The sequence below is a fragment of the Nylanderia fulva genome, unplaced genomic scaffold (assembly GCF_048542155.1).
Source record: "Nylanderia fulva isolate GAGA-0341 unplaced genomic scaffold, ASM4854215v1 Scaffold460, whole genome shotgun sequence".
NCBI lineage: Eukaryota > Metazoa > Arthropoda > Insecta > Hymenoptera > Formicidae > Nylanderia > Nylanderia fulva.
Window position 1 is genome coordinate 69,810 of NW_028190544.1, and position 12,691 is coordinate 82,500.

The 12,691-nt window shown below is 51.6% G+C and overlaps 2 protein-coding genes and 1 pseudogene across 2 annotated transcripts; all 3 read right to left on the reverse strand.

Moving 5' to 3' along the window:
• Positions 1 to 2,481: 2,481 nt before the first annotated feature.
• Positions 2,482 to 3,474, reverse strand: LOC114933598 (uncharacterized). The gene has a single exon (XM_029306219.2). The coding sequence runs from the start codon at positions 3,472 to 3,474 to the stop codon at positions 2,482 to 2,484; it is 993 nt and encodes a 330-aa protein (XP_029162052.2).
• Positions 3,475 to 5,166: 1,692 nt separating this feature from the next.
• On the reverse strand, positions 5,167 to 7,574 carry LOC114940592 (uncharacterized). The gene is made up of 2 exons (XM_029315312.2): positions 5,282 to 7,574; positions 5,167 to 5,225 (listed from the first exon to the last, which is right to left on the reverse strand). The coding sequence occupies exons 1-2, from the start codon at positions 7,572 to 7,574 to the stop codon at positions 5,167 to 5,169; spliced, it is 2,352 nt and encodes a 783-aa protein (XP_029171145.2).
• Positions 7,575 to 8,723: 1,149 nt separating this feature from the next.
• LOC146721518 (small subunit ribosomal RNA) lies at positions 8,724 to 9,904 on the reverse strand (annotated as a pseudogene).
• Between the last annotated feature and the right edge of the window lie 2,787 nt (positions 9,905 to 12,691).

The following is a 12,691-nucleotide window of genomic DNA, read 5'->3' on the forward strand; positions in this document are numbered from 1 at the left end:
TATTGAAATTAAATCTCAAATATGAGATTATTTTATATTTTAAAATCTTGGCCGTGTCCAAGTAAAATTTGGTGCCTTGTGCACCGGTATTTAATTCTAACGGAAAATTATTTAGTTTCGTTAGGATAACGCATTGTCATCCGCGATTTGGCTCTTGTTGCCCGTCTTATACGTTAAATTTATATTTATATTACAGAGCCTTGTTAAAACTCTTATAAATTAGTTTATTCACTTTCTACAAGTTCGTCGCGTACCGAGACTTATGTTTCTCGGCGCTCGCTCTCTCGAGGACTGACTCGAGGGCTGCGCGAATTTCGGAGCTCGCGTAGGGCGGCAGCCGATCGGGGTCCTCGATTGGACCATCAGAAAATCAGGCGATGTACACACGCCAATTAGCGGCGAGTGTACACGTTGGTTTCACGTGTTTCCTTGGCGTAAACACTAAGGAATTTAACAAAAAAACATTCTAGAAAATTCGATCGTCCTCGAGGATTTGATCCGAAGAACGAATCTTCAACAATGTGGAAAGAATTTTATTAGAATTTCTCTACTATTTATTATATTAAAAATAATAATATGTATCACAAGAAAATATAAAATATGTTTGATTAATTTTACTATACAGTTTAGTAAAATTAATCACACATATTTCATATTTTATTGTGATAGATATTATTTTTAATGTGATAAATATTAATCAGAGAAATTTTAATAAAATTCTTTTCATACCGTATTGTCTCACAATTACCATAACTTTTAGGGTAAATTTTAAGAGAAAATTCTCTCAGTGTACCGATTAATTATTAAAAATTACTTGTAAAAAGGCACACGTTACTCGATGCGGACGACAATTGTTTACACGGCAAGGACACGACAACAGACTGCGGCGACGGATGACGCAACGCGTCGCGACGCTTCGCGACACGTCTAGACGATAACAATCACGCGGCGTTGCCGAACATGTGATTGACGCGAGACATGTATTAAAACGTATAATAATTATGTTATTAAAAAAGGCATATTATAACGTATTATAATTTTTTACGTTATAATACATTTTTTTTAATGACTTAACATTATCCGCCCGTTTTGCCCTTTCTTTTTAAGCGAGACGTGAGAAAAATGATTATGTTTTGCGAACAAGATGTTCCATGTATAAATGTATTGGTCGCTCTTTTCAGAGCGGATTGACTTTGGTCGCTCTGAAAAGAGCGGATTGACTTTGGTCGCTCTGAAAAGAGCGGATTAATTTATAATAGGTGCTCAAAATGACCACCATCCATCCTTATGCAAGCTCGCATGCGTTTAAATAAATTTAATTGGACGTTCTCCATTACTTCCTCTTCGATATTCCAAATTACATATCGCAATCTGGTTTCTAAGTCGTCGACGTTCTCGGGAAGCGTTTTGTATATTGATTCCTTACAGTATCCCCATAAAAAGAAATCAAGAGAATTAAGGTCCGGGGATCTTGCGGGCCAACGTATCGGGCCATACCGACCCATCCAACGTCCAGGAAACTGCTTGTGCGCGACGGAAAGATGGATAGGACGTGGTCGGAAGCGAGACCGAGAAATAGACACAACACTCGACACACGCGTAACGTTCACAAAAAAAATATATTTATATAAACTATTAACAAAAATTACAATTAATATACCGCACCGAATTTACCGAGAGAATTAGCCGAGTCTTAAATTACTAAGTGTCCGCAAGCAACGGTAATGAATTAGACAAAGACAAGCAATCTTTATCGTATGAACACACTTTATTCGCGATGAGCAATCGGTAAAAGCGCCGCGGTCGCGAGAGAGGAGGCTTATATACGCCTTGTAATTCTAGAATATTCGAGTACATTTGCTGTCGTTCTATTGTGATATTAAGGGCGAAGGAACGTTTACTGTAATTATTTACTTGTTTTTCTCTCCTCTCGCGCGACAGCGGTGTTTACAATTTAGACTGTTTTAAGCGCTTATTTTCGAAGGCGCGGAGTATCCGTATACTCTCGCGGCCGAGCGCTAATTTAAATATAATTTAAAATACGCATGTTAGACCACGATATTAATTAATAAATTATATGCATGCTGCATGAGGCATGATCGAGATGCATGAATATTTTAACGCTTTTTTGTCCGCGGGTTATTACCGTTCGAATCTCGAACATTTCGCCCGCCTTGCAGTAATATACCTGCAATCGTGTTCTCAGCGCGAGAGTGGGGCACGAGCCTATTCACGCGCTCGTGCGTGACGGACACGTGGAGCGCACGTGCTCCGATTGATTTAGAGAACGGAATGCTGAATCGATCAGCTGTTTATACTGGGAGTCAGTATAGACGCGTATAGGTTAAGCTTTGCGTAGACCGTATGCTGGCGATGTGCAAGTGACTGTGAGTGTGAAGTACAATTGTGAGGAGAATAATGAAAATTTAGTGAAAAAAAATAAATGAATGTGAATATGGAATAGAGAAAAGTGTAAATTTTTTAAACGCGGACGACGCGTGATTGCGATTCGAGTGAGTCTTCGGAGCCGTCGGTCAGAAAGACTAACTTGTTCACGGGACGCGTCAAATTTGTGGTCGAGGTGCGGACGTCGACTACGCGAACGTTACCGTCGGAACCTGGATGCAGTCGTGTAATGCGCGCAAGCGGCCACCGTGTTGGTGGTGTTATTTCGTTTCGCACGAGGCAGATTCGACCGACGCGAGCCTCCTGATTAATTCGGGACCATTTCGGCCGATGGGCCAGCGTGTGTAAGTATTCGCTGACCCACCGAGACCAGAAATGGTCCTTCATGTTTTGCAGGAGCTGCCACCGTGAGAGACGTGCCGACGGCTCTCGTTCGAGCGACGGTTCGGGGATCGCCGAGAGAGCGGAGCCGACCAGGAAGTGACCAGGTGTGAGTGCGGCTACATCCTCCGGATCGTCAGACAACGGCTGCAGCGGTCTGGAATTGAGGCAGGCCTCAATTTGGGCTAGGAGAGTAGTCATCTCCTCGTAGGTGAGGGTGGCGTCACCGATGACTCGCCGAAGGTGGTGCTTCATCGCTTTCACGGCAGCTTCCCATAAACCGCCGAAGTTAGGTGCAGCTGGCGGGTTGAACCGCCACCGGATTCTTTCCTGGGCGGCGAAGGTTGCGATGCGATGTCCGTCGGCACTGGCGGCGGAAAATAGTTGCCTAAGCTGCTTATCGGCACCCACGAAGTTGGTGCCGCAGTCGCTATATAGCGAGTGGCAGACTCCTCGCCTGGCGACGAACCGACGCAAGGCGGCAAGGAAGGCGTCAGCGGTGTAGTCCGAGGCCGCGTCGAGGTGGACTGCTCGGGAAGCTAAACAAATAAAGACAACAATAAAACCTTTTGTCGCCTTGAGTCCGCGGCCCCCTGCTGTTCGCATCCAAATCGGTCCGGCGTAGTCTACGCCGGTATGCAGAAACGGCCGGCCTGGAGTAACTCGTGGTGCCGGGAGGTCCCCCATCAGTGGCTGAGGGATGGCAGCCCGCCATCTGGTGCACCTTAGACACCGGCTGATGCGGCTCTTCACTAGAGCGCGACCTCGAGGGACCCAATACTCCTGGCGAAGAGAGCACAAGGTCAACAGGGTGCCGCCGTGCAGCGTCCGCTTGTGGTAGTCGTCGATGATGAGGCAAGTAAAATTAGATCTGCTTGGTAGTATGGTTGGATGCGTGGCATCATACTGCAGTGCAGCGTGTTTAAGGCGCCCGCCGACGCGTAGGAGTCCCTCACTGTCCCGAAAAGGACTTAGCTTCAGTAGGGAGCTTCGAGTCGGCAGAGGCTTTCCATTCTTCAGGTGTCTCAGTTCTTCTTTGTATGTTTCAGCCTGGATGATTTTTAACCAGGAGATCCGGGAGTCCTCGATCTCGTCGGCGCTGTTCAAGCCGGGCTGGCCATGCGCGAGGTGGTCCTGACGATGGATCCGCAGCCAGCGACGGCACCACGCAGTGATCCGGAGCAGGCGTTGTAGCGACGAGTATCGAAGAAGCATCTCCGGCTCAGTCCTTTGTTCGGCGATGGCGGCGACGTGGGCGCGGACGCGCCTCTCTGGGAGGTCATCCTCTGGTGGCTCCTCGCAGTTGATCGTCCACGGTTGGCTCTCGGAGGACAGCCACGACGGACCTTGCCACCATAGTGAATGGTCCACAAGCTCGCTGGGGTAGAGTCCTCGTGACGCGCAGTCCGCGGGATTCTCTCGGCCGGGGACGTGGTGCCAGTGGGCGTCCGGAGTCAGCGTCTGGATCTCACTCACCCGATTAGCGACGTAAGTGACCCAGGACGAAGGGTGGCCCCGGATCCAGCCGAGAGTCACGGTGGAATCCGACCACAGATGGAGAGGCGCCTTTTCTGCGCCAATAAGAGGCACGACGTGGGCGACCAATCGAGCTTGGTCTTCGCAGCTAATAAAGTCACTCTCCTAACTCCGTTTGTGTTTGTTCGCAGGTAGATGACTGCGGCGTAGGCACGTTCGGAGGCATCGGCAAATCCGTGAACCTCTTGATGGGAGTCAGCTAGGGCTCCTAACCAACAAGGCACGACTAGTTTCTCCAATGCCGCTAGCTCCTCCTGGAATCGCAGCCATTTTCTGGCTTCCTCGCTTGGCAGAGACGCGTCCCAGTCGAGACCTAGTAGCCAGGTAGCCTGGATGTTGATTTTGGCCAGCACAGTCGTTGGAGACAGCCAGCCGAGTGGATCGAATAATTTGGCCGTCAAAGAAAGGACCGACCTTTTGGTGACCGCTGAGAGAGTGATCCGGTGGGTGGCGAAGGCGAAGCGGTCGTCGCACGGTTGCCATCGAAGGCCGAGAGTGGAATGACTCTCGCCGGGCAGCCACCATCTGGCCTCTTGTTGCAGGCGCGCGTCCGGTTCCACGAGGCTCAGCAGGTAGGAGGCGTTTGTAGACCACTTTTTTAGTGTGAACCCGCCCGCCGTGCATATATTTGTCAGCTGCCTCACCATAGATTCTGCTTCCTCTTGATTCTCGGCACCGGACAGGATGTCATCCATGTAGACATCGCTCCGCAGGATGTCGGCGCCTTTCGGAAAGCGATGCTCTTCGTCCTCGGCGAGTTGGCGTAAGGTACGGATGGCCAGATACGGGGCGCATGAGAGCCCGTAAGTGACCGTGCATAGCCAGAACTCCTGGACGTCGTTCTTAGAGTCGTCTCTCCACAGGATTCGCTGCAGGCTTCGATCGTCCGGATGCACTAGGATCTGCCGATACATCTTTTCGATATCGGCAGCGAAGACGTATCTGTGGCGTCGCCAACGCAGCAGGATGTCAGCCAGCGCAGGAAGCAGATTCGGTCCAGTCAGAAGAAATTGGTTGAGAGAGTCCCCGTTCGGCAAGGAGCTCGAGCCGTTGAACACGACCCTCAGCTTAGTGGAAGTGCTGTCCGGACGCAGGACCCCGTGATGCGGCAGGTAACAGGTACCTCGTTGTGGCTCAGCTGGCGCTGGTGCAAGCATCATATGTCGCAGTTCCTTGTACTTTTGCATGAACTCTACGTACATGTCCTTAAAGTCGGCATCTTTCTCTAACCTTTTCTCCGTCTGTTGCAGAGCACGACTGGCGGCGCGACGAGTCCCAGACAGATCCGGGAGAGGCTCGATCGTTGGCAGCCGCACTATGTACCTGCCGTCAGGAGAGCGCGAGTGATGACGGCGGTAGTGCTCCTCGCACTCTAGTTCCGCCTTGGTGAGGGTCGGAGATGGCCGGTGGACTTCCTCCTGCTCCCAGAACCGCCGCACCAAGCAGGTGATGTCCTCCTCGATTTGGCAGTGATGAGCGGAGATGTGTTGGCTGGGCGCCGTCGAGCTAACTGTACCTGAGAGAATCCAGCCCAACGAGGTTTGTTGAGCTACTGGATCCTTAGAACCTCCTTTTCGTAGACCCTGACGGATGATGGTCCCATATACGTCGGCTCCCAGTAGGATGTCGACGGGGTCCGAGGAGCAGAATTCCGGATCGGCGAGCTCCAGGTCCTCCAGATGGGTCCAGGTTCGTCTACTGCTGCGGCATCCTCCGGAAAACAGCGTCAACTTCGGCAGCACTAAAGCGTTGACGAAGGTGGGCGATTCCCCTCTGCGCGATTGCAGGGTGAGTCTCATTTTCCCCTTTGTCACTCCGGTCCTTTTCTCTCCGACTCCATAGACACTAACGGCGGCTGCTCTTCTAGGGAGTCGTAAGCGCTGCGCTAATCGCTCCGAAATGATGGAGGATTCGGAGCCCTGGTCGATCAGAGCGCGAGCGGACTGCCAGCTTCCGTGGCAGTCGAGGACGCGGACCCTAGCCGTAGCAAGCAGCACCGTTGCGGAGGAAGAGTCTGCGCCTTGAGCCACGTGAAACGTCGTGGCGGCCTCGGCTTCCCGGAATGCATCGTGAAGCGAGGAGTGATGTCGACTGCCACACGCTGTACACGTCTTCTTCGAAGTGCACTCGGAAGATTGATGCCGGCCAAGGCAGTTTGAGCAGAGCTTATGCTCACGGACGAGCTGTTTACGCGCCATCGCCGTCTTATCCTTATAGTCGCCGCAGAACATAACAAAGTGGTCCCCCTGGCAGATGGAGCACCGGCTTCTGGACTTCTCTTTTGGATCTTGGCATTTGACGTGGTGGCTCCTCGTTGATTTCGTAGTGCTGGAGCTGCTGCTGTCGTTCCTGGCCGGAAACAGCGCCTCCAACGTATGGAGCCGACGTTCTATGAAGGCCTCAAGCGAGGCGTAGCTTGGCGGACTCGTGGTGTGACTTATATCACTCTCCCATTCTCGCCTAGAGCGGCTGTCGAGGAGCTCTACGACGAGGTGGACGAAGAGATCCTCCGTGCGGTCTATCGGTCGGTCTATGCTCTTCAGGGAGCTGACAGTTGTTTTTACTCCATGGAAAAGCCTCCTCAATTCAGCGGCGGATTCGCTTTTCATCTTGGTCAACGCTAAGAAATTATTCAGATAATTACGAGTCAGCAATCTTTTGTTCTCGTAATAATCGCTTAGAGTTTTCCAGGCGATTTCATAGTTGTCTTCTGTGGTGCTGAGGTTACGAATCAGCAGATCGGCGTCACCCTTCACACAAAGTTTTAAGTAGTGTAACTTCTCCACAGGTTTTGCTGCCTGATTCCGGCCGATGAGGGATTGGAACAGATCCCGGAATGAAGGCCAATCCTCGTATTTCCCGGCGAAGGTAGGCGGTTGGATTTTTGGCAGCGCTGTCCGAGGAGCGGGACTAGTTGTCGCGGCCGCGGTAGAGCTGGCAGCCTGTAGCTGCAGCTGGAGAGCGTTCTTCAGATCGAGCATGAGGTCCTTGTTTAGCAGGTAAGCTTCCTCGCCTGAGGACGGGATGTCCTGTTTAGCGTAGACCTCATGCTTTATTTCGTCAACCCGATCGGCTAACGTATCATTAAGAGCGTCGAATTTATCCCATAGCTTCTCGAGATTTTGAAGCCGGGCCTCCACCGCGCCGAGGGTCATATTGGCCTCGCCGAGCTTCCGCAGGTTCTCGAACGCGCGCGAGATCTTGCCGTACAGCACCGTGGCGGTGGCAATGATCGCCTTCGTGTCTGTCATTTCTAACAATGTTTCTCTGTTCCAGAAGCACTGGTCACCGACACTCAATCACAATCGCTTCCGTGGCACCGGATTCACAGGAGGTTCCGGAGGAATCCGGCTCGAAGGACCAAAAAATGTGCGCGACGGAAAGATGGATAGGACGTGGTCGGAAGCGAGACCGAGAAATAGACACAACACTCGACACACGCGTAACGTTCACAAAAAAAATATATTTATATAAACTATTAACAAAAATTACAATTAATATACCGCACCGAATTTACCGAGAGAATTAGCCGAGTTGTAAATTACTAAGTGTCCGCAAGCAACGGTAATGAATTAGACAAAGACAACCAATCTTTATCGTATGAACACACTTTATTCGCGATGAGCAATCGGAAAAAGCGCCGCGGTCGCGAGAGAGGAGGCTTATATACGCCTTGTAATTCTAGAATATTCGAGTACATTTGCTGTCGTTCTATTGTGATATTAAGGGTGAAGGAACGTTTACTGTAATTATTTACTTGTTTTTCTCTCCTCTCGCGCGACAGCGGTGTTTACAATTTAGACTGTTTTAAGCGCTTATTTTCGAAGGCGCGGAGTATCCGTATACTCTCGCGGCCGAGCGCTAATTTAAATATAATTTAAAATACGCATGTTAGACCACGATATTAATTAATAAATTATATGCATGCTGCATGAGGCATGATCGAGATGCATGAATATTTTAACGCTTTCTTGTCCGCGGGTTATTACCGTTCGAATCTCGAACACTGCTCGTTCAAGTAGTTTGTTACAATCCTGGCGTTGTGTGGTCAAGCACCGTCTTGTTGAAAGAACATTTTATTTCTTTCAAATAGTGGCACTTCTTCTAAAAAATCGGGCAGATTTTCTTTCCAAAGTTCCGCGATACCATAGGGTACGCCTATTTAGCAGGCTAGAGTCTCGTTCGTTATCGGAATTAACCAGACAAATCGCTCCACCAACTAAGAACGGCCATGCACCACCACCCACCGAATCAAGAAAGAGCTATCAATCTGTCAATCCTTCCGGTGTCTGGGCCTGGTGAGGTTTCCCGTGTTGAGTCAAATTAAGCCGCAGGCTCCACTCCTGGTGGTGCCCTTCCGTCAATTCCTTTAAGTTTCAGCTTTGCAACCATATTTCCCCCGGAACCCAAAAGCTTTGGTTTCCCGGAAGCTGCCCGCCGAGTCATCGGAGGAACTTCGGCGGATCGCTAGCTGGCATCGTTTATGGTTAGAACTAGGGCGGTATCTGATCGCCTTCGAACCTCTAACTTTCGTTCTTGATTAATGAAAACATTTTTGGCAAATGCTTTCGCTTCTGTCCGTCTTGCGACGATCCAAGAATTTCACCTCTAACGTCGCAATACGAATGCCCCCATCTGTCCCTATTAATCATTACCTCGGGGTTCCGAAAACCAACAAAATAGAACCGAGGTCCTATTCCATTATTCCATGCACGCAGTATTCAGGCGAAGGTAGCCTGCTTTAAGCACTCTAATTTGTTCAAAGTAAACGTACCGGCCCGACTCGACACTCAGTAAAGAGCACCGCGACGGGATATTAGTTGGGCCGCCCCTCGCGAGGCTAAGCCCACCGGTAGGACGTCCCACATCACGCCAGTTAAACACCGCGAGCGGTGAACCGACGGTGTGCGACACAGATTCAACTACGAGCCTTTTAACCGCAACAACTTTAATATACGCTATTGGAGCTGGAATTACCGCGGCTGCTGGCACCAGACTTGCCCTCCAATGGATCCTCGTTAAAGGATTTAAAGTGTACTCATTCCGATTACGGGGCCTCGGATGAGTCCCGTATCGTTATTTTTCGTCACTACCTCCCCGTGCCGGGAGTGGGTAATTTGCGCGCCTGCTGCCTTCCTTGGATGTGGTAGCCGTTTCTCAGGCTCCCTCTCCGGAATCGAACCCTGATTCCCCGTTACCCGTTACAACCATGGTAGGCGCAGAACCTACCATCGACAGTTGATAAGGCAGACATTTGAAAGATGCGTCGCCGGTGCTAGGACCGTGCGATAAGCACAAAGTTATTCAGAGTCACCAAAATAAACGGTGGACGAACGGCGAGCCGCCCGCCACCGATTGGTTTTGATCTAATAAAAGCGTCCCTTCCATCACTGGTCGGGACTCTGTTTTGCATGTATTAGCTCTAGAATTACCACAGTTATCCAAGTAAATGTGGGTACAATCTAATGAACCATAACTGATTTAATGAGCCATTCGCGGTTTCACCTTAATTCGGCATGCACTGAGACATGCATGGCTTAATCTTTGAGACAAGCATATGACTACTGGCAGGATCAACCAGGGAGCTTCGTGTTCGGTTACTCGCAAGGGAGTAACTCGCGAGCGAGCCCGAAGACTCGTCGCTAGCTCTTTTTCGCGCGCGCGCGCGTTCGATGCCGGAACACCGACGCGCGCGCGACATGCTCGTATGTGCCATTTTATTTGCCGCCGGTCTTGCTCAACCGGTCGGCGACACTCTGCTGTGTTTAACGCTATTATGTAAAGCGTACGAGAGAACGACGGAGGCGAGAGTAAACCCCCGACGCCGCCGCCTCTCTTCTTCCTCCTCCTCTCCGTTCAAAAATCCACAAGATCAAAATACTCGTGTTCTTATTCTCCCAAATGTTATGATGCGCGGTCTCGAGAGACCGCGCGATTCACCCTGACGCTAGATCGACGATGGCGATGCTTAGACGTCGAGGACTGTTCTGTCTGGTTCGTACGCGTTTAACCGCACACGACCAGCAATAAGATTTTGCTACGGCGTACAAAGCGAGCGGGAAGAAGCAACTCTTCCCGCAAACTCGTATCCGTGGAGTAGATGCTCGGTAAGCGCGACGATTCCGCTGCTGCGTACGAAACGAGAGGGAACCGCGCGGCCAACACACTAGAGGCGTGCGCGCCACATAAGAGCCATTCGGTCTTGCGACACCGACTCGTGGCAATGCTGTGCTCGTAATAAATAAGTGTGCGTTAATTTTGCGCGCGTTCGGCGACGAACGAGAAGAGCCGCACCGTAATCCCCGGCGAAGAGGAATACGAGACGACGCGAGAGTCGAACGTACGTTCTCGCGAGACACGCAACCTCCAAGCATGAGAAGACTTGGCGGCGGCGCGTTCTGCGACGATCGTATATTATTTTATATATTCGTGGTTTCCAAATCAAACATTTTATATAAATGTTCTCTCCGTGTCAGAGTCGCGACTCGACCAAATCCGTTCTCGATCTGTTTGGGCGATTCTTCGTTTGTCAACGTCGAGAGCGTGACACAATACAATATTAATCTCTCCTACCTCTTATAGTACCCAACCGACCGGCCAAGCGGTCGGCGACGGTACGGAGAGCGGTCGAAACACGCCGGAGTGGCGAGAGACTCGAGAAAGTACGTTTACGACTCGTCCGGACTCGCTCGACTCGTTCGACGCGCCGAGCGCGACGTATCTCTTATAGTACCCAACCGGCTGGCCAGGCGGTCGGCGACGCACGGTCCTACGCACGGCCGTATGCGAGCGCGAGCGTCGAAAGGCGCGTTCAATCGAGACATTGTCGCGGAGAGCGAACAATCGAAAAGTCCTATTGTACGATAAAATATTATCACGATAGCCGTATGGCGAATGTCAAACAACGATAATTAGCATTAATTAAGAAGGAAACAAACGAAATGCCGGGACAATAAGGTATAAGCACCGACGGTACCTCCGGGCCGGGCGGCACCTCCGGGTCGGGCGGCACCTCCGGGCCGGGCGACACCTCCGGGAACTACGGCCGACCGGCGACACCTCCGGGACGGGCGGCACCTCCGGAAGACCGAATGATCTCTCGAAGTCAGACGACCGCCGGCGGTACCTCCGGAACACTTAACGACGATTTACGGCGCCGCAACGAGGAGAGCTACGTAAAAACGTTTCGGACGAAAGTTACTTACTATTCGGCGCTCGCTCGACATGAGGGCGCTGTCCGATTACTAACTCGAAACGTGTCTCAAACCCACGTGTCGGAGACATATATTTCGAATTATTACGGATGATACGCAACACGCAAGCTGCGGTGACCGCGATTACGGTACGGAACACTCGCCCGATGCGAAATCACGCGCGCGGCAACCGAGACGGCACGTTACGGGCGTGATTATACGTGCGGCACCACATAACGGCCGGCGTCAACTTGGGGACGGACGGCACCTCCGGGACGGGCGACACCTCCGGACGACCGAATGATTTTACCAAGTCCGTCGCCCGCCGGCGGTACCTCCGGGGCACTTGACGGCGAGTAGCGCCGCTACGAGGAGATAATACTACGATACGGAAATACGTTTCGGACAAAGGTTTCGTACTTTTCAACGCTCCGCACGACCGCGCAACACGATTATTACGATATCTGCTAATTTCCGGCTACCACTCGTCGGATGCACAATCTTCGAGATTCTACGACCGATACGTAGACGAATGCAGGCAGGATGCCGATAAGCGAAGCCGGAGTGTTTGCACGAATAAACTTTCCGATGCGTCCTCATTTAATTAATCTCATTTAGCTCGCTTGTTAGCGGTACAAGCGAGAACTCGGGAACAGGCGCAAGTTCGCTCGCGGCGCGTTGCTCTCGCCGGCAAGCGAGAAATTTTTCCAGGCCCGATAGCGGCGTGTTGCCTTGGTTAGCGGGCGACACCTCCGGCCGCAACCGTTGCCCGTACCAAAGTCCGATCGCGGCGTGTTGCTTTTGTAAGCGGGCGACACCTCCGGCGGCACGCGCCGCCCGTGCCCCAACTCCGATCGCGGCGTGTTGCATTCGTTGGCAGGCGACACCTCCGGCGGCACGCGCCGCCCGTACCCCAAGTCCGATCGCGGCGTGTTGCTTTTGTTGGCGGGCGACACCTCCGGCGGCACGCGCCGCCCGTACCCCAAGTCCGATCGCGGCGTGTTGCTTTTGTTGGCGGGCGACACCTCCGGCCGCACAAGCCGCTTTTTTCAAGTTTGCTCGCGGCGTGTTGCTTTCGCCGGACGAGCGACAAATTCTTCCAAGTTTGCTCGCGGCGTGTTGCTTTCGCCGGGCGAGCGAGAAATTCTTCCAAGTCCGTTCGCGGCGTGTTGCTT